At 35.9% G+C, this 21175-nt stretch overlaps 2 protein-coding genes across 6 annotated transcripts in view; one reads left to right on the forward strand and one right to left on the reverse strand.

The window, feature by feature from the left end:
- Dnc (phosphodiesterase dunce) overlaps positions 1-21175 on the reverse strand; it is a 317538-nt gene that overhangs the window by 195473 nt on the left and 100890 nt on the right. The gene's annotated exons all lie outside the window — the stretch shown is intronic.
- On the forward strand, positions 6279-8230 carry LOC143899676 (uncharacterized). The gene is made up of 2 exons (XM_077410136.1): positions 6279-6426; positions 6844-8230. The coding sequence occupies exons 1-2, from the start codon at positions 6412-6414 to the stop codon at positions 8092-8094; spliced, it is 1266 nt and encodes a 421-aa protein (XP_077266262.1). The 5' UTR covers positions 6279-6411; the 3' UTR covers positions 8095-8230.

Raw genomic sequence — 21175 nt, forward strand, 5'->3', positions numbered from 1 at the left:
GTAACGTCAACATGATATATATCTGTCGTTTGCATACATTTGCATGTATTCACGATTTCGCGTTTATTCACATTTTCGATATATCTTTCATTTTCGTCACTACTATATTTCGCGATTTTACATCACGAATATAGAGATAACTTTTGCTATCTCTATATCGGAAAATGGAGACGCGCCTTCATTGCGTTCTTCTTTTTCGCGGGAATCGCAAGTGTTGATTTTAGTACACAACTACACATACATTGTAAATTTTCACATATCTATGACAATATCAATCCAATGGATTTCAAATGGCAGGATCCCTCTTTGCAACGCATAATTGCAAAAAAAGAACCGGGTGCAACCAATAGTTCCTGAATTGTCCGAAGTAACGAGATCAAACTGCAACAGTACACAAAAGCCGCGAGCGCTGCACTCGATACCGCGATTACACGTAACAAAATACGGTAGATATTCTAACGATGAAGTTCGAAAATAGTTACAATAAACTCGCAATCAAAATGAAGAATACGCGAGTCTTCCGGATATATGATGAGAATATCATTCTGCTTACTGAAATTGATCGCGCAACAACATTTATCTTTTCACCACAAAATAAAATGATATTACCTATGTTCTAATATTGCACAATGTATTACAAGATACTACTCACACAGAAATGTTTAAAATTTTCGAAGGCTAAATCGCTAAATATAATTCACACGTATTATTTGAGGCACGAAAATTGAATTTAAGAAGTCAGGAAGTAAACAGTAAATAATTTTATCAGCAGGAGAAGGTCAACCATGGAATCAATAAATTTTTACCACGGATATAAAAGTTACGCATGACGTAAGAGAAGGACGAGAGAAAAGGACCGCGGCAGAGGAAAGAGACACGTTACATCCATGGGAAACTCAATATATAAGATAAAAGGGAGAGAGACGTTAAGTAACTATAGTGATTACGTTCACGAAACATGAGCGAGCAAGTTTTGGTTGATAGCCCGACGTGCGCCGATATACTCGGCGAAAGTAAAAGATCATCGTTTCGACACACGCCTACTTCGATCGCTGCATAAGCAACGTTTTTCAAAAAGCAGAAAATTTTCATAAAAGGCGCAACCTAATCGGTACACATTATACATATTGTATATATATAGCAGAACTGGATATAATCGCATTGCGTAACGTATGCTAATTCGAAGCATTTCTAGCTGACTGTAATTTACATAATAATCAAAGATCACCCGATTCTCGAGCCGATTAAATAATTAATGGATAAATTATATCCGCAGATGGGAGATGCTATTATTACATAATTTACACCGCGACTAAACCGGAAATTCCTGTGACGTGTTCGGTATTTAAGACATTTAAAGTTAATTTCGAGTTATATTCGCGGTGTCTTTCACAGCCTCGCGTATAATTCTTTTGACTTTATTCAGAAAAAACAAGTCCTGCAACTCCTGCGTTTCATAACTTTTATATCTGCCTTTCTATGTTTGCGCTATAGCGAATTTTGCCGATCCTCCCAAGTTGCGACACACTCTACTAGACTTGTAAATATCCTATTTCTCGGTGATGATGATGATGCAGATTCACGATCACCGAGTTTCTGAAGTTTCGACGATATTCGCGTCGTATATTTCCTGCAAATCGCGACCACATTTTCAACGGAAAAATCCGTTGCACCTAGAAGATGCTGTGCATTTTGCAGCACCACGTTAGATCCTACAATCCGTTTTCTCGCATGATATAGTACTTGTGCCATATATCGTATTAGCTTCGCACCGGTATATACAGAATATCTTATTTGGCGTAAAAGCCAGTTTGTTTTTCTAAAGGAATTCTTTATAAAACGTAGAAATGTCAACTCTTCTTAAGTCTGTTGGATATAATTTACTGTAGCGCGAGACATAGGACATCACGGTGACATAGGACAATATTTGCAGAGCAAAATTTAAAAGTCATTTTAAAAAATAGCGTGAAAAAACTAGTATAAAAAATATTATAACATTTTTACTGCAATATTATGACACTTTACTCTCATGCCATTATTAATCGTGCTTTTTGGATAACTACCAACTGAGCGATAAAGCGAACGACGAACTCGTCGCATGATTTCACGAAGATTTATTTGCGTAATTCATACCATGAACTTCGAACGTAACATCGTAACAAAAACCGCTTACATGCAGTTGCAATTTCGAAATGACTCATTACACTTCTCCGAAGAAAGAGGTGAACGATACGAGGTAACAAACCGGCTCAGTTGCATCCGTTAGGTAACACCTACCTTCCAATCTTTTTACTTTTGAATACGCGGGAGCGGAACACAGAAAGATCGAGCTTGCACAGTGACACAACCGGTAGACTTTCGTCAATCTTTTCTGCGAGAGATGGTATTTTTCTGCTTCCCGTTTTCCTCGAGAAAACGTTTGCCTCTTTCTTCGATGGAATTTCTTTTTATTGTAAAGCGACCGTCGCGACAGATTTACGATAATCGCTCGTGCAATTCAGTGCACTTGTAACGTATAAAAAATAAATTTGTATTAAGGTTCATGTCATCAAATAAATAAAATATGTGTGTAAAATCGCAATAACCTTTTTCAGTGACAGCTTTTCAAAATCAACCAAAAGAAAGAAAGAAAAAACAGTCAATTATTTATATACAAAAAAAAAGTTAAAGAAAAATGAATAATAACTCTGAACTGTCTTCTTTACTTTACCATGGATTATGTCGATTTATCATTACTCTATTCGCGTAACTTTTTAAATTTTCAGAATATCACACCCTTGAGAATGATCTGCACCGTTCAATCTTCTACGTGCGCGATCGAAAATACTGAGAAGAATCACGACTATGGGTCTCCTGTGATATTCGAGCACCACCATATTTTACGCGATCGATCGATCGCGGACGGATTATTCGTCTCGCGATTCAACGAGAGTGCGTGAATCGAATACTATCGCTCTTGCCGGCGTTGTATCGTGCAGTCGTTATGCCGAAACTTGTTCAATCATGATTGTTAATCAAAATGGCCAGCGGCGAGAAATTTTCATATTCATGAGCATCGACTATTACGTTGTACACCTATTGTTAATGCATCCACGATTCCGTTCGATCGACTGTTGCTAAAAGAGTGATTCAACCCCTTTCAACCCTACAACATCATGTCTGTTTCCTGCATTTCAATCTTCGTGCAAAAAATTGGCAAGCAATACATGAATAACTTTTTATTCAATTAAAAACGAGTTGAGACTAATGTCTAGCTAGTGTAAACGTATAATATCTATGGATATTAGATATTGTAAGCTAGATATTGTAAATTATGTATATTAGAATTGTAACTTATTCAATATTATATATTCAAGAATGTTTTAAGTATGTACACATGTGAATAGCAAATACGAGAAGTGCAGCAAGATAGATAAAATCACTGCATTAACAATAAGTCATGCATATTTGCATTTTTTTTTTTTTAATATAATGCCGCCAATTAGTGTGTTAAAATGAATAGTGTCTTTACACATGTGATTGCATTTTCAAGTAGTCAACTATCTAAAACGCGAATAGAAAAGACTAGCCTCAAATAACGTATCATAAATATAATTCCGACAATTTCTTATTGACGGTTAAAATAATTAATAACGCTCAATACACAAACTTCGATTTATTCTTTCAATTTACTTTAGTATACTAAAGTAACTTAAATGTATTGTAAATATCGCCCGACCTCTGACTGCAAGATTTCTTTCTTCTTAATTATTTATATAAAACCGTCATCTCTTTCAAAAGTTATCGTTATAATTCAATTATTGCTAATGGTTCGCAGCCATGTTGCTCAAAGCAGCAGAGTTTATACTTAATGGAAGAAATTATTATTTTCTCCGGAATAAATTATTAAAAGTCTTTTGACGAAAGTGTGTAATACCTTATAAGTACCTCACTTTCGCTACTCTTAGATAACGAGCTTACTTAAGACAATCGAGACTACCGAGATAAAATGAAAGAGCAATAACCCGCGTTAAAGGGCTACCAACAAAATCGATTGAGCTATTGACGATCGGTCGGTGTCATAAACTTCGCCGGGATTCCCGTAGGAAATCAAGGGGCGATTCGGGAGAGGAAACAGCACAGGAATAGGACGCCCCTATTTTATCGTATTTTTCCGTAGTAACACGTTTCTCTTCTCTTCGTCTCCCACCTTGCGGTTTGCAGCATCCAAAGTAGGCTACGTGGAAATTTTATCGCCGCGCGAAGAGGAGGGGATTATCCGTATATGAAAGTGCTCAAATCGGAATAATATTTCGTTGCCGCTATTCGCAGGATATCGTTATTTCTTTGCAATTTCTCAAACTACAAACTAATCGCGATCAGTATTGACGTGATTTCTAATAAAAAATTAATGAGGAGAATTAATGCGCTATTCACATCGCGCCAAGTAACAATAAAAAAAACGAAAAAAAATTTGTTAATGCGGCAAACATCATTAGCATTAACAGTTCGTTTATTACAACCAAGTCAAGTGATATATCGTTTTCTCGATAAATTAAAATAAATTCGCCCTCGTGTTAAACCAGTATTTTATTTCGACACAGCCTAGGCATAGCCGATTCCTAAGCTGGCATTTTTGCTTCATCGTCTGCACTCAGCGTACGGAAAAAATAACATATCTTCGTCGGGCGAGGTCTCGGATGTCTTTAATTGTTTCCTTTTACGGAATGCCACGCACGAGCAAAAACGATCCGCAAATGTCGAATATTCCTGTTCGTCTTTCGTGCAAACGTGGCGAATTCCGCGCTTGATGGCCCACGTTCCGATACAATTTACATTTGCGGCACACCCGTCTCTCTCTCATATACAATTTAAATAAAGCGCATCTTCGCGGAAATGCGCATTATAAATATAAAGCACTTTCTGAAAATCGGCACGTTATTGCATGCGGCAAGACATGCATCTTCGTCGAGACAATTCTTAAGATGAAAATCCACACGGTTACGGAACTTCGAGCTGCAAATTATTCCGCGACGTGTAGATTTATGTCGTGCTATGGAACGAAAATGGCTTATACCGAATTGTGCAATATGATAAAATACCGTGAGTGACTTTTAAAAACAGTTAGCTATTTCGCAACCGTTTTGCAAAATAGAAATGCAGTCGCGTCGATCTTTGTCAAGTGAAAATTAGACATCGTAAATTTTTATTCGCCAATGCGAGCTACGCGAAATGTGAAAAACAACCAGCGGAACCTATTAATTCCTCTTTAAAAGATAACTCGATTTTTGCCTATGATATTTTCCATCCGTCGTCGCAACGTGATAATAAACGCTTGTAGACTACAGCATCAATAAATATTTTAGAATAGAAGACTCCGACAACATGTTCTCCGAGTTCCGGTTGCTTGTTGAGAATTGAGTAATTTATATTCCGTCGAATCGTAAAATAATCATTATTAAAATGGATAATATCTTGAATTTGTCTCGTGTCGGCCCAATATACATATATACATGCCGACTTTGTGACAAAAATAATGTAAAAAGAAATGGTTAGGACCTCGAAAATATGTAAATTAGGTGTCGTTTTTATATATATGTAAAACGTTATAAAATTTTGAAATTGGTAAAAAAAACCACCACTTCAATATACTATTTAATCGTAATTTAAGTAAATCATAATTCAAGTTATTAATTTAATTATTTAAAAAACGATTCTCTCTATGAACAATGACGAGATTAAAAAATAATAAAAACAGTTCTCCTCTTTTAAATCAAAATTCTTTTAGAATCTTAAATAAAATGTTTTAAATCCAATCCTTAAAATGAGAAATATTAAATTATGCTTAAATACACAATTAGGACTGTTATCATTTCATGATATAAAAAATCTACAAAGAAGGAAAAGAGATGATCATCAATACCATTATTGTGTAACATGAGTGTATCCATTCAAAAAATTGTAAAAAAAATTGTTCCAAACTCTTTTGCTGCAAATCCGTCGTTACGTTACCGCATCGATTGATCCTGATTTTGGGCACTTGCCGCGAGCGACGTATCGCGCAACGGACTGGTAAAAGTTAGCCCTTTGCAAAAAGAAATTAAACGAGGAAGTGGATTGGCGTTATACCGATATACACGCCGGTGTAGACAATTACGCACGTAACAGCCGCGTAATAATGCGGAATCGGACCCGTTTCGAGAGCAAGTTTGCCACGGCTCTGGCCGTTACGTCAGATCGGAGAATCGGATGGACCAACCGACCGACCAGTCGCAGAAAAAATAATTGGGAGGTGCGCGGATCGCGGAGCAGGGCGTGTTCCTTGTCGTTTCAGTGAAAGTAATCGCATACATCGCGAACCGAGCATTTTGTATAAAAACGCCGACTGACCGGGCTGATGGCACACTCGATCCAAAACTACCACAAGATACAATGAGGTGCTTCGCGGTAAGTGGAAGGAATTTCTTATGCATACGCGCAGACCGGTGCATATCTCCTCTTTAATAATATCTTCAATCGTTATTTAATTGTTTCAGAATCGCTATAGAGCTTTATCCTTATAAATGAAATTGTTCAGTCATTACATTAAAATTATACCCTTATTATGCATATACTTTAAAAGAGCTATATATAGCTATAAATATTAGATCTCGTAATTATATTACATATTAATTAATCAACAGAATTAACATCTAATAATTATATGTAAATTAAATTAAACTAAATTAATAATTAAATTTAACAACAATGTAGTCTGTTAAATTTGAATTTTCAATTCGGATTCCACCCTTGATTTCAAACAGTGTTTTAAAATAATACTTTCAGAATTGTATTAATGTATTATTTTTTCTCAAAAATGTGCAGATTGTGCTGTTGGCAACCGCCGTGTTGGCGGCTCAGAAGAAGGAAGACCCGAAAACCAAACATGACAAACGGAGTCTGGGTCACGAACTCGGCTACGGATACGGTCTAGGCGGTATCTCAAGCTACGGTCTAGGCAGTGGTATCTCAACCTATGGTTTAGGCAGTGGTATCTCGGGCTACGGTTTAGGCAGTGGTATCTCGAGCTACGGTCTAAACGGTATCTCGGGCTACGGTTTAGGCAGTGGTATCTCGAGCTACGGTCTAAACGGTATCCCAAGCTACGGTCTAGGCAGTGGTTACTCGAACTACGGCCTAGGTCTCGGAGGATACTCGACTGGACTCGGCGCGAAGATAATCGGGTCGGGACTCTCAGGAGTCGCCGTAGGTAACAGCCTGGCTTCTGCCTACGGTTCCGGACTGGGATACGCAGGTTCTTACGGAAATTACCTCGATCATCCCGTCATCTACGGTGCTGGTCATGCCAGCGCGTTCAGCGGACTCGGTGGCGTTAACGTGTTGCCGCACGCCAAAGCCGAGCGCATCACCGGCCTCACCGTACACCGCGAGGTCCAAGTGCCGGTCCCGGTGCCGCAGCCAGTCCCCGTCGAAGTCACCAAGCACGTACCCGTCCCACACCCCGTGCCCGTCAAAGTAGATCGTCCCTATCCCGTTCCAGTAGCGCAACCAGTACCCGTTCCAGTAACTCGTCACGTGCCCGTAAAGGTCGACCGTCCCTATCCGGTCCCGGTGGCACATCCCGTCGAGGTACGCGTGCCGCAACCGGTGGCAGTTCCGGTAGCACACCCGGTACCCGTCCCATACTCTGTCACGAGACACGTGCCGGTCGGCGTCGTGCCATCGACCTACGGTGTCGGCGTTATACCGTCGAATGTTGGCATCACATCTGGAATCGCGTCCGGACATGAATACGTCGGTCTAGGATCCAGCAGTCTGGGATACCCCATCTCGGGTGCGGCTCTGGGTAGCGGATATGGCAGCGGATATGGATCCGGTTTTAGCAGCGGCCACTATGTGGACGGCGGCCTCATCTCAAGTGGCGTCAGCCACGGTATTTCTAGCGTTGGAAGCGGTGCGGAGCATCTTGCTCTCAGCAGCGGCTTAGAACACGTTGGAATCAGCAACTTGGGACCGGCTCTGGGACACAGCGGCACGTACATAACGTCCCACGGCACTGGCGCCGGATACATCGATGGCGGATACATACATTCGGCACCGTTGAAGAAGTGGTAAAATCTCAAGCTAACAACTCGATTGGACGTGTGTCTTTTAAGGCGCTTCTCTCGAGCATAATTCACGGATCCGAACGTGCAAAATACCAATCGTGTTATGTACGCGTTGTCGAATAAATTTATATTTTTCTACCGTACCTCACAAAGTCGTTAACTGTATATTATGTTAATTACGGTTATGCGATTATACCACGGCTCTCTTTCACTTTGAGATAATCATTCAGATCCCTAATATTCTCTAATGTTTTACATCTTTTTGTTAAATAATTATGATTGCCAGAGATCTAAACAATTATCTCTCTTATACTACAATTTCTCTTATCTTTTAATATGTCAACATAATTGTTTCAATGTATAATTGTTTTATAGTATTTTCTAAAACAAATTCTCCGGTATTTCTCTAGTCGCAATAATTTAAATATGCCCTTTGTAAACCTTATCGAAAATAAAATAAAGAAAAGTTAAAAGAAAAAAAAGTATACCTACTTCAGAAATTTCCTGTGTAATAAAATAAGAAAAGAAAGAATTACCGTAAAATCTAAGAATAGAATTGTGTAACAACATGAGATGCGATCAGACCGAAGTCCAAACGATATTAAAATTTTCAAGGAGCTGCACATCAAAAGCGCAATATCACCCGTGATTTTTGTCCGAATGCCTATAAAATATTTTTTATAAAGAAATATTTTTTATATATGCCTTTATCTTCGTGTTCGCCAAACATAAAATTACAACGTTCGTAGAAAATTGCCTAAGTTGTAAATTTCACCGAAAGCGAAGCTATATCACCCATCCCCCCTCAAAATAGAGGTGTCTCTGCAAGCACATGGCACATACGATGAAATCGATGCAGTTGACTATAGCAGCATTTTGCAAGGTGGGAGGAATGACGTCATAAAGTATCTTCACGTTACACGATGCGTGCAAGCCTGACACAAATCAGGGCTGTGTGAATAAACAACGCGCAAATTGATTTCTTTAGTCAGAGCAAGGAGAATCGAATAAAAAAACTTGGTTTTAATAGACAAAATTCAATTCCAATTATCTTTACACTTTTTAATTTTTCTACTAATTGAAGCATAACCTTATTCGTAGGAAGAAAACATATTTTACTTATACATATCACAAAGAGAGACTTTACCATAATTATAATTTCTTTTTATTACTTATTAAAGTTAATTGTGAGAATTTTTTACTTTATAAGTTTACAATCTATTTTACATATCAAACAATATGTACATGCATTATGTAAAAAATCTATATGCATAATTTTATCGACATTAGAGAATTTTATTTTTTCCTTATTTTTAGTTTCAAAATTAAAATAATTACATTAAATTTATTAAATCTAAATTAATATTAAATTTTTAATACATATAGATAAGTATATAAAAATATAATTTTTTCCATACTGTTAAAAAAATTATGATAGTGTATATATATCTATATATATATATGTTTTTCTTGTATGAAAATTTTATGAAAATAAAATAAAATTATATGTAATAATATAAATTAAAAAAACATGTAGATATATATACTATCATAATTTTTTTAACAGTAAAGAAAAAATTATATTTTTATATACTTATCTGTATTAAAAGAATTTAATATTAATTTAGATTTAATAAATTCAATGTAATTATTTTATTAATTTTAAAACTAAAAATAATGAAAAAATAAAATTCTCTAATGTCGATAATATAATGCAAATAGAATTTTTACGTAATGTATGTACATATTGTTTGATACGTATATAGATTATAAACTTATAAAGTAACATTCTCACAATTAACTTTGATAAGTAATAAAAAGAAATTATTATTATTGGTAAAGTCTTTCTCTGTAATGTGTAATAAGTAAAATATCTATTCTTCCTACGAATGATAACGTTTGATAAGCTATCATAAATAATGTTTTCGTATAAGATATGGTAGTTTCGTATGTACAAGACAGGTGGTGGTACATAAGAAATGGACATTACCGTTTGAAGCTTTCAACAAGATTTCTGGTTTGTTTCCATTATACCTTATGTTAATTATTATCCTTTTTACAAGCAATATTAGCGGTATATACGAAGATTTATATTTCAAATAGTAAATATTCTCTTATTAACCGTTGTGACTGTAGATAAAAACTGGAAATACAGTAAAATTATCCTCGAACGACTATAATAATTTAACATGAAACGCGAATATTTTCTAGAATAATATTTATATTATAATATTTATAAAGCATTTAATGTAAATATTATTCTAGAAAATATTCGCGTTTTATGTCAAGTTATTATAGTATAGTCGTTCGAGGAATTTTAGTTCACTGTTATTTCCAGTTTTCATCTACAGTCACAACAGTTGATAAGAGAATGTAACCGTCGATACTACGCACTATCATTCAAATGTCTACCGTACCGACATAATATTGTTGATAAAGTAAACAGGGATCCTTTTTATCAACACCAAACTCGGCATGCAATAAACATCCTTACTATATATTATATAAAAGGGAAAAAGTTTGTTCGTCTCATTGTTCAGAGTAATCTTAGAAACTATTGAATTGATTTAAAAAATTTTTACACTGGTGGATAGCTTATATCTTCCCAAGTAACATAGGCTATGTGCCATTGTGCTACAACCCAATTTAAAAAAATTTTAAAACCTTACAAAGTAAGCTATAAGAATTTATAATAAAAAATAAAGATTTAAATTGTAATAGCACAAATAGTTGTTAAAAAAAAGACGTCTGGCGAAGCCCCGGGTAACCAGCTAGTTATGAATAAAATAGAAATAATTATGACTTACAGTACGATGAACCGTATTTGGAATGCAATTGAATAACTCCAAACTTACCTGAAACAATAAAAAATCAATGCTGTTTATAACATTTTTCAAATAACAATTTCTTTAAAAATAAAGTTATATCAAAAGTTATATATCAAAAAGGAAACATTTACGACTACGTCATCTTCAAATATATAAATAGATAAGATTCTTCACTTAACTGGTAAACATATTTTACTTTAATTAACGCAATTTTTCTAATTCTCTAATAGAAAGTATTACTACACATATCGAGGAAATGGAGCAAAAATATAGAATGACTTCTGTGTATTATATAGCATCCGTTATACTGTAAATATTAACAAACCTCTCTGTTTCTGACAATAAAATTAACTACTATGAAAAACAAGCATGCAATATATTGACAGATCATCACTCTGATTTATTGCACTTTCGCGGCCCGATTTACGTCTTGTTGCACGTATTGATTCAGCTGATTCATAGGGTTTTGACCGTTCGTACAAAATTGCGTACAAAGCGGTAGTTTTTCCGTCTATAGCGAAATGAATCGTCGAGTAAAAAAAAACGCAATCGCTAACTATGAAAAAAAAATATTTTTTCTACATCCTATGTTTTAAAACAATTTTGTGCAACAAACAAAAAATATTACTGCAAAATATTTCCATTACAATACATCGTTTTCATTTGCGTCAATGTAATATTGAGTACATTGTTTCGTTGCAAATCTTCCTTCTTTTAGCACAATTAATCCCAAAGAGAGTAAAAATAAAAACCTTTTTGATTCGTTATTTTATTTAGTTACGCATTTGTTTTAATTTCCGTTCCAAAAATACTATTGACAAAAACGTATCGTTTTGTTGAGATTACATTAATGCATTTATGTCGTGCTATGATTCACTTTGAAGTCTGTGCAAACCGTATTATTTAGTTTCAAGGATCAAAGCACGCGATTTCACTTGCGTCAACATAATGCACGCGCGATTTTCGTATAACAACGCGAACCTAACTTTCGTGCAGGAATGATTTTACGCGTAAACATTACTTTTTCTGTTCAAATATAAAGCAGCACGTGCAAATGCAGGAAGAGATAATATTAATATCACAAGATAAAATAATTAGACATGACTAAATCTTCTTATATTTGTCAAGTGTAGACTTAAAAAGTAAATATATTACCCCGTTTTATCAAATTTTGCGTCAATAGCTTAAAAAATATATTTTCTACCGCATTTTTCTGACAAAAACATATTGTGTTTTTTTTTAATACTTGTGATCACTTGCCGTCAATTATTATGTTACTTGATATTAGTGATAAATTAGTAATTAGCGTCAAGAAAATAATACTAAGTTCTTAAATATCCCCGTGGGATCCTCATTGAAACGCCCTGAGAGATAGATCTAGGTCAGATATATTGACACTATCACGTCGTATCATATAGCCTGTGTGCACAAGAGTAATCCCGAGAAATCGTTTCGCATCTTGTAACATCCCTTTCGACCCTCCGCGAGATACTTCATTATGATTATGGTCAGCTAAATCAGCAGAAACGCGAGTGTCGCTTCGGATGATTAATTAATTGCGAAAATGATTGACGGTATTCTTCCTAATAATTGTCATGGAAATGAAGCTATAGCTGGCTCATTTTCGATTATATGAACGCATCCAGTGACTATAGACATGTATACCAATTTGACCTATTGATCGAAATTACCTATTGTGACAATATTAACTGTCTTGATCACCTAATGTGTGTCCTCGATGACAATATCTTATAAGCTCGATGATTATCAGGTTATCCCTTTAAGTATTAAAACCATAATCTAGATGCACTATTAAAATTTGATCACGACGTCTTATATATCTGACTAGGTATCGAAGGCAAAGTCGCAAAAATCGACGAGTAAAAGCGTCTTTGGTAAGTTCTGTAAAACAGCTTAAGGCGTCACGAGTACCTATCAACTTTTACGTATATTATTTAAAGTTGGAGCGCGCAAACATTACACGCTTTCTTTATACAAATACCATCGCGTGCTCTCAACGCAATAAGAATTCTCGAAATTCTTGCCAACCGTCTTCGCTTACCGAGGATTCCAGAATGCCACGAGTAACTTTAAAATAACTTTGCTCTCGCTACTTATCGACAGAGCTTTCAAATTAGCAAGCGGTCTATCGATATTCGCTGACGTTTCGAGACCGAATGGTGAAAGATTTCGTCGATTTCGCGAGAAATTCGCTTCCGGCGAATAATTTAAGACGAGAGTATGTGCTGTACATATGCTATGGTAACATTCTGCGCCAAGTGTTGTGTAAATATATTCGAGAACCAACAAATTTTGAAAAAGTTTAAATAAGAATTTCGGAGCACTGGCAACTTTTTTAGGAGAAACTTTTAACAATTCTAAGTTAAAAAGAGAAATTAATTCTCATTAATTTGTTAAACTTACGGCAAGTTAAATTTAATTAAAAAGTTTATCTTCTCGGAAAATATATGCAAGCAATATTCTAAATTTATATTACAAATTTTACGTATAAATCTTGATCAAAGTAACGTAATTACATCTACATATTAAAGTGTACGCGTGCCTCCCGGAGTTAACAGAAATGCACAATATGTGTGCGTGATGCAAAAATTGAAAACCAGTGATTCAGCTAATTCTACAGAGAAATGAGAGAGCTAACTTCGACAAATTACGACTCGAACATTACGAAACCGGTTACGGAAATTGGCTCGTAAACAACCTCTCAAAAGATGAGTGGTACTTTACTCGGACGTTTTCGAAACTTATGCAACCATATACTTATCTTTACGATTTGCAAATGGAGCAATTAGAGTTTGCCTTATCCATTCTATTACAACTTCGCAGATCCTAAGAACATTATGCGACGGTACCACTATCACGACCGGTTCGCCGTTAAGATCTCGCCACACCCTCGTCTTCAATTGTAAATTTATTCAAGAGCCTAGATAGTCTTGATCGGTCACGCTCAACCTATCACCCTGAACAAACAACTATCCGCCATCGAATCTTCGTGGACAATAACAAACCTTTCAACCTGTTGGATCGGCCGTGAATTAATTGAATTGAACATTCACGATTATACTTTCACAGGTACGTAAAAGAAAATCGGAGCACAATGCAAGCAAAAGGATGGTTTTGAAAAATTACGTTCTTCATCTGCGCTTTAAAAAAAAAAGATAGAAAAAGGAGAACACAGAAAACCACATCATTTTTTAAACTCTCAGCGCAACATATGGCGAGAAAACGCTACGCCGTTATTCCATTAGTCGTGACCTCAAAATTATCATCTAGCATGTTCTATTTCGGCGCCCATAATATGCATCTCGCGCGAAACTCGACACTCCAAGATGTCGCTGAATAACCCGTGAAATCGCGAGGCGAGTCATCTCAACCATGCTCCTTTGTTCCGCCGCGTAAACTGCAAACAAACTGCCAGTAAAGCTACCCTTCGAGCGCCACTTAAATTACGGGATTTTCACTGGTACAAAGGCATCAGCTAGGAGCGACGTGTCCGGCATTATCACGGAATCTGGGAGACAATGCTACTGCTGGGTGTAGCGACCGCACGGCGCGGCGCGGCGCGGCGCATAATAATTTTCACTTTACTTACGAGAAATAACCGCGACAATTATCCAAGCATGCTCCGACAAGACTGTCGGTCGTAATTTTACGACTGACTCCAACAATTTTCCTCGTGATGAAACTTCCCCGGAGAAAACCTCCGCACAAATTCCCCCATGGACACTTTTCAATTCGCGAGAGACATCGTGTCATCCGATAAAATAATTGAAGAAGGCAAAATGATTGAGAAGAGCACTCTTATCTTTTTTTCACATCAATACTACTGCGAACGCTTTCATAGTATCGGAAAATAAACTGATACTCGAGAAAATATGAATAAATGACCTTTTTAAATGCTAATTAGAGATAAATTGACAATTTATTATTAAGAATTTTTATCTCGTAAAAATTAATACCTAAATTATGTTTTATATAATATATAAATAAAAAAAGCTTAAAATTACTTGTGTGCAAAAATGAAGAACACTATTACAATTATAATTAACTAATTAAAATTAAAATAACATTTCTCTCAACATCAATATCTCTCTTGCGCGCCAGTAGTATCAAAGTTTATGCAATGTTTAAAGCCATGTTCAGCACGTTTCATTTATTTATTATTGTATAAAATTATTATATCACTTAAGTCAATTACCTTGGGCGTATTGAAACTTTAGCGATGATAAATCACCCAACGTCTTGCACAAAATGTCTGGATTGAATGCTGGCATAACAACAATCGAACACAACTATAAGCCACCAACGTTACAGGATTACCTAAATGTCTACCTAACGTGCGAGGCTGATATGAATTTATCGCATGACGTATCACAGAGCAGCAACGGGTAGTGTATATGCGTTCATCAAGACAAGAGGGTGGTATACGCTTCTATATCTTCGCTTCTAACAACGTGCACATGTAGGTATCGTATGAAACTACGGTACTAGTAGATACCATGACACGGTGAAGAGAAACTAAACTAAAGAGAAAGTTCAATATTTCGTAGAAAACACGGCGAAGGTACGTGATTCAGCAAGTCCTTCATTTAACTTCGAAACTTTTGCATCTTGTAACTCGCGTTAACAACACGGGAAATGCAATTCTACTTCTTGCTGTCTGCCTCTCTGAAGGCTAGAAAAAGACTAGAAAAAGTAATCACCCTCGCGAGAGAACAACGAAAGATCAATACGGTGAAGACAATTTTTTCCCGTTTTTTTAATAGCTCATAAAATGTTCAGCGAAACGAAGCTGAAGCGCACCGCTTAACCGTAAGAGCCGAGAGTTGGACATGGTGCACGGTGTACACGTAAGTTTTTCGCTGGGAACTAACCATCCCGTGTGTACGATGACCGTTTTCTATCACCTACGGCTGATGAACTCTGAAAGACTATTTTCCCCGAGTGACAAGACGTATACTATCGCGTGGGAGATTGAACGTAACTTTGTCAATATCGATGAGTCTATGAGTGTCGTCCCGCATAAGTGTGCGTAGTTCTATATATATACGTGATGCACACAGCCGCGAGCGTCATCAACAAGATTATTATTTTCTTGAGTTTACCACCGTTACTTGCTACAAAAGCTTCTATGAATACAGGGCCTCCTGTGGATGCAGGCAGTATGTCGCTAGGGAGTGCGTTCATGAGAAAGGCAAAGAACCCCATTAAGGTAATCAACAGAGTAATGTGGTACTCTCTCTCTTACCGACCAAATAAGGTATCACAAAGTTCAAAACGTTTTTGAAATACTGTACTTCTTCCTACCTTGTGTGAGAATAAATAATAACTTGAATAAATATAAACTTGATATAAAAGAACATCGCATTTATATCGTGTTTTTCTTTAGAAAAATAATTTTATTAAAATTTTATCAAAATACTAACATCATGACAGTCCTGGAACGGAATTATGTTTTCCTTCTTTAAAAAAAGTCAATTATTTATTCGGACACTGAAGATTAATTAAAAGATTGTCAGTATTTCGAGAATGTAATTTAAAAGTAAATATTCCATCGCAGGAATATTTCAATAGATACGTTGATGTCTCGGTGTATGTAATGGGAATAAAATACAACGCTAACATAAATCCCACACTATGTTCATAATCGTATAACATGACGCGACTTAATTAAAGTAACTGTCGTGCCATGAATGCATTTATCGACACTGCGCTATCCGATGAGAGTCAATAATGGCATGCAGCTGTTCACTTAAAGCGATTTCAATAATAATACATGCGTCATATACAAACGCGTAAGTATAACACAAAAGTTAGCGATTGTTCGCGATTTACGATTCGAGTTCATTACCGACGTATTGAAAACTTCTAAAGTTGCTCTGTTGTATTCGAGCCTTGGAAGATCGCATCGAGTCTTGAAAAGTCTTTCAACGCATCTTGGTTACATTGGTAATTTTATACAATATAAAAATTTTGTTTTCCGTTAGTTCCCCGAACAATAAAATCGTCAAAGTGGCAAAAGATCGCTGAAGTTGTTGCAAGCAAATAAAAAGAGTAACAAAAGTTTTAGCAAATTTGTCATTTCGAGAAAAAACCCGCGATAAAAAAACAAACTCGTAATAAATAATAAAAATACGTCAAAGTGGAGGTTTCAAATTTTTAAAGCCACGTTTTAGGTAATACAGATTGCTTCGTATCACACTTCTCTTTTACGTGCGAACATATGGCCGGATGCACATGAAATCTGGATTTTCACACCAGTTTTCATAACTTTGTGGAGTCAAATAGAACAAAACGTTATTGCAGTCTCGGTCATCTATAAGAAAATTGCGCGGTCTGGACCGATAATAAAGTTTCACGCAAAAATTCTCTACCCGCGTGTCATTAAATACTCGACGATCATGTTTTACGGCGATTTAAATTTTAAATAACATTGCGCAAAATATTTTGTTAAAGAGTTTACTTTACTCTTGTTCTACACTTCCTGTGAAATATAGGATTTAAATATGATAAAGAAATAAATTAGATTGCAAGATAACAGGATTTCCGACGTGATAAAATGTGGGAAGATTTGCACACGCCCCTTTAAGACCTCCCTTAAATAATACAACTCAGGTATCATGGTCGTCCGCGGTATGGCCGCTGGGGCGTTCATAAATCATGTTTTGGAGTGGTTTCAAAACGAGTGACTTCATACCGACTATTATTTCCGACAGGGGGATTTATTCATAGCCACATTTTTGAGTGTGCCCCGTGAAAAATGTTTCACGGATGCACCTCGTGGAGCGCGAGAAAAGTTTGCCACAACTTCCCACATAAACCCCGCACACGCGAAGAGCTTTAGAATACAGCGAATTCGAGAGAAAGAGAGAGAGAGAGAGAGAGAGAGAGAGAGAGAGAGAGAGAGAAAGAGAGAGAGAGAGAGAAAAAAAAGAGAGTTTCTCTCTTCCCCATCTGTTTGCTGCGCGCGAACTTCTGTTTTATACATTTGCGCAGGATATAATTTTTGAACCACCGTGCTACAACATAAATGCTGACATCAGTATATTCAGTTCGTACGCTATTTCCTACGTTGAACGCTGCATCCAGATGAGAGATCCTGATCGTGCATTTTAATTTTGCTAAGCCACATCGAACGCTTATCCCACTCCGAGATTGCAATCGCGTATTATTTCGCAATTCACATAGATGAAATTGGCGTTTATCGCGGTCACGCGTAATTCTTCGTACTTATCGGTAGCGAGAGACACGTAGACACACGCCGCGCCAATAATTACGCGGGCAGTATCCATAATCCGCCATTCGACACCGCCAGCCAAATTTCGTTTGCGCAATCTAATACAATTCCATCTACGCGAAAATCCATTAGAGCCAATTGCTAAGCATGACTATAAAAAAGTTCTCACAAATTGCAAATAGCATTGTACATACAATCACGAAGCGATGTTTCGAGCAGAAATGAAAACGCGAATTGCGTCAGATATCTTCTTAATCTAATTAGCCACGCTTTGTATTAGCGCTCAAAATTAAAATTCTCCCGTATAATAAAATTGCTACATTAAACAGTGCCGTATTATCATCTTAATTTAATTCCCAATTTAAATATTTAAACATTTAGCCCCTAGAAAATAAGCATATGTACTTAACGTAATTTAATCTTAATAAAATTACTTGCTAAGTAATATCATCGACCAAATAATCTTCCAGAATTCCGAAGAATACTGAGACAACGGCCAGCACTGAGACAGCGCTGTTATTCAATTTCCACGAGCTTCGTTCAGACAGATTGGGTACTACAGACGCTTCACACAACCTCAATATCATCGCACTTCTTTCTTCCCGTCCTAGAAGCTCCTAGGACTCCTTCATTTTATCTTTCCTTTCTATGAGAACACTGTAAACGCGACCGCGATGTTTCTCAAGAAATCTCATATTTCCTACCTTTGTTCGAAGAAATGCGATGCAAGTAGCAATATACGAATCTCTTTTACTGCGTGTATGCGAAACCTGAGGTAAGTTAAAACATATAAAACATATGGTAATCGCTAACTTGTTCATTTGTGTGAGCCATTTCATTATTTATAATTATACGTTGACAATATAATAATTTTATTATATGTAGATTTTTTATTATGCTTCTGTATTGAAAGAAATCCAATCTTTGAAAGAAAGAAAAGAGTATTTTTATTATATGTATATATTGTATTTATTAATATATACGATTCTTTTGCGGTTAATTTTATAAAAATACATATATGGCAAATTAATAATTTCCTGAAAGTTATAGCATCTACATAGATATACTCATATTTCACAAAATTTAACTGCTGTTAATAGTGTATATTTTTTCAATAAATCTAAAAAGCAAACAAAAAAGTAAAAAATTTAATAAAAATGTGATATACTATAGCAGTGCGATATAAGGTATTTCAAAAAATGCGTTTCAAGGAGGTAGGGATATTCTCATTAGACGCGGATTGCATTGTTCCGCACTTGTTTCTTCTCCACGAGCATCGACCCTTATCTTTTTCCTACTTTCCAGCATTGCTTTCAGAAACTGCTCCCTTCGCTAGTGGTCTAGTAGTGTTCAACATTCGCCCTCTTTACGAAAGCGGATAAGACCCTTCTTATTTCGTCCTCGTTTTGTTCTTTTTATCGCCGGGAAACGGACTATACTGCGGAAGGGAATACGAGGACGAGGAGCGGAACACATCGACAATGAGTGGGATTGCTACGAGCTAACCGCACTTCAAATATGTAAAATAAATATTGCGGATTTCGCATATGGCGAGATAGTGTGCAAGAGGCAGGAAGAAAGAAAGAGAGAGAGAGAGATGATAGAGACAAGCAGAGATTTTAATCGACGCAACAATGACGACGGAAAGATTATTTGTCGGACTTAACTGTGATTCTCGCGGTTGTTCGAGCACAATTCGTTTAAACTGAGATCATCATTCGTAGGTACGCGATGCTGTGAGATTTAATACAACGAAATTATGTGACAATGACAAAAACGATAGGTATTTTGCAAATAAAGCTATGAAAATAAAAATTCGGATTTCTCCATTAATGGAATTGTGATTTTAACGTAATTAATTTTATCAAAAGCTATTTCTTCTTAAAAAGAGATCAGCCAATGTCATTCTACATTCTAGAGAACAAAAAGAAGATAAATTTATATTCATTTAACGTTTAAAATGTTACTCGTTTTTATTTCAGGACAGTGGTATAAAGCTTTGCCCGTAGCAATTACATATGTGTATATACAGATTAGTCATTACATGCTTCCCAATTTAGCATTCACGCGGAGTGCCGATATTGAAATGCCTGATACTCGAATTGCATTTCGCGAATACCGATTAAACCATAAAGTTTCACGGGCATATTTCCCAAAACAATTTACCGAGAAAATGTTTCCGAGATTAGATTATGGATACAAAAATAAGTACTTAATTATATATCATCTTGAAGTGAAAAAAGAAGTAATAATCAAAAGTGGTGAAACAAAAATAATGCCAGTATCTAGCTTTTTCAAGAAAAAAAAAATATTTTGACAATCCTAAAAAAATGTATTAAAATTATATCACGTTATATAATGTGCATTCATGTTAAAAGAAGCGCTTTTTTCATGGTATATTCTACCTATTCAAATAATAAAAACCAAAAATTATGTAATAATATATTACAAGAGGTACTTTATAATAATAAATGATGAGATTAATGGCTTATTGCTATAATCCGTCGGGAGAGCTTTCTTGTTGCTGGGAAAAAAATTATTTCTCACAGTTATCAAGCGGTAAATTAAATTTGAAAGCATGGCCCGTAATTTCGCATATTAATGGCGACGAACGATTCGTAATTTAATTAAACCTCGATCCCCGAACATTATTCTTGGATCGCCATTATCATAATATTATTCCACTATTAATCCACATTATGTGTGAAACGTTTATAGCTCCCCGTAGAACTAACTCTGGATAAATCCAATTATTTGTAAATTAAGAGAGTCACTTTTATACGTTTTCATGGTATTAAAATTTAAACTTATGGAGGTCAGTTTTAATGACTAGGTCAGTTTTAATGACTTCTAATTTTTACCTAAAATCGATATAATAGTAGAAATTTTTACAATCTTCGAAAATAATCGATTCGAAGTATAAGCGAAACATATATCAAAGTTCAAAAGCGTTTCAACCACGAGGAGACACGTGCGCTCACGATGTAAACCTCACGATTCTTGAC

Source organism: Temnothorax americanus, unplaced genomic scaffold (genome assembly GCF_048541705.1).
Source record: "Temnothorax americanus isolate GAGA-0224 unplaced genomic scaffold, ASM4854170v1 Scaffold28, whole genome shotgun sequence".
Classification (NCBI taxonomy): Eukaryota; Metazoa; Arthropoda; class Insecta; order Hymenoptera; family Formicidae; genus Temnothorax; species Temnothorax americanus.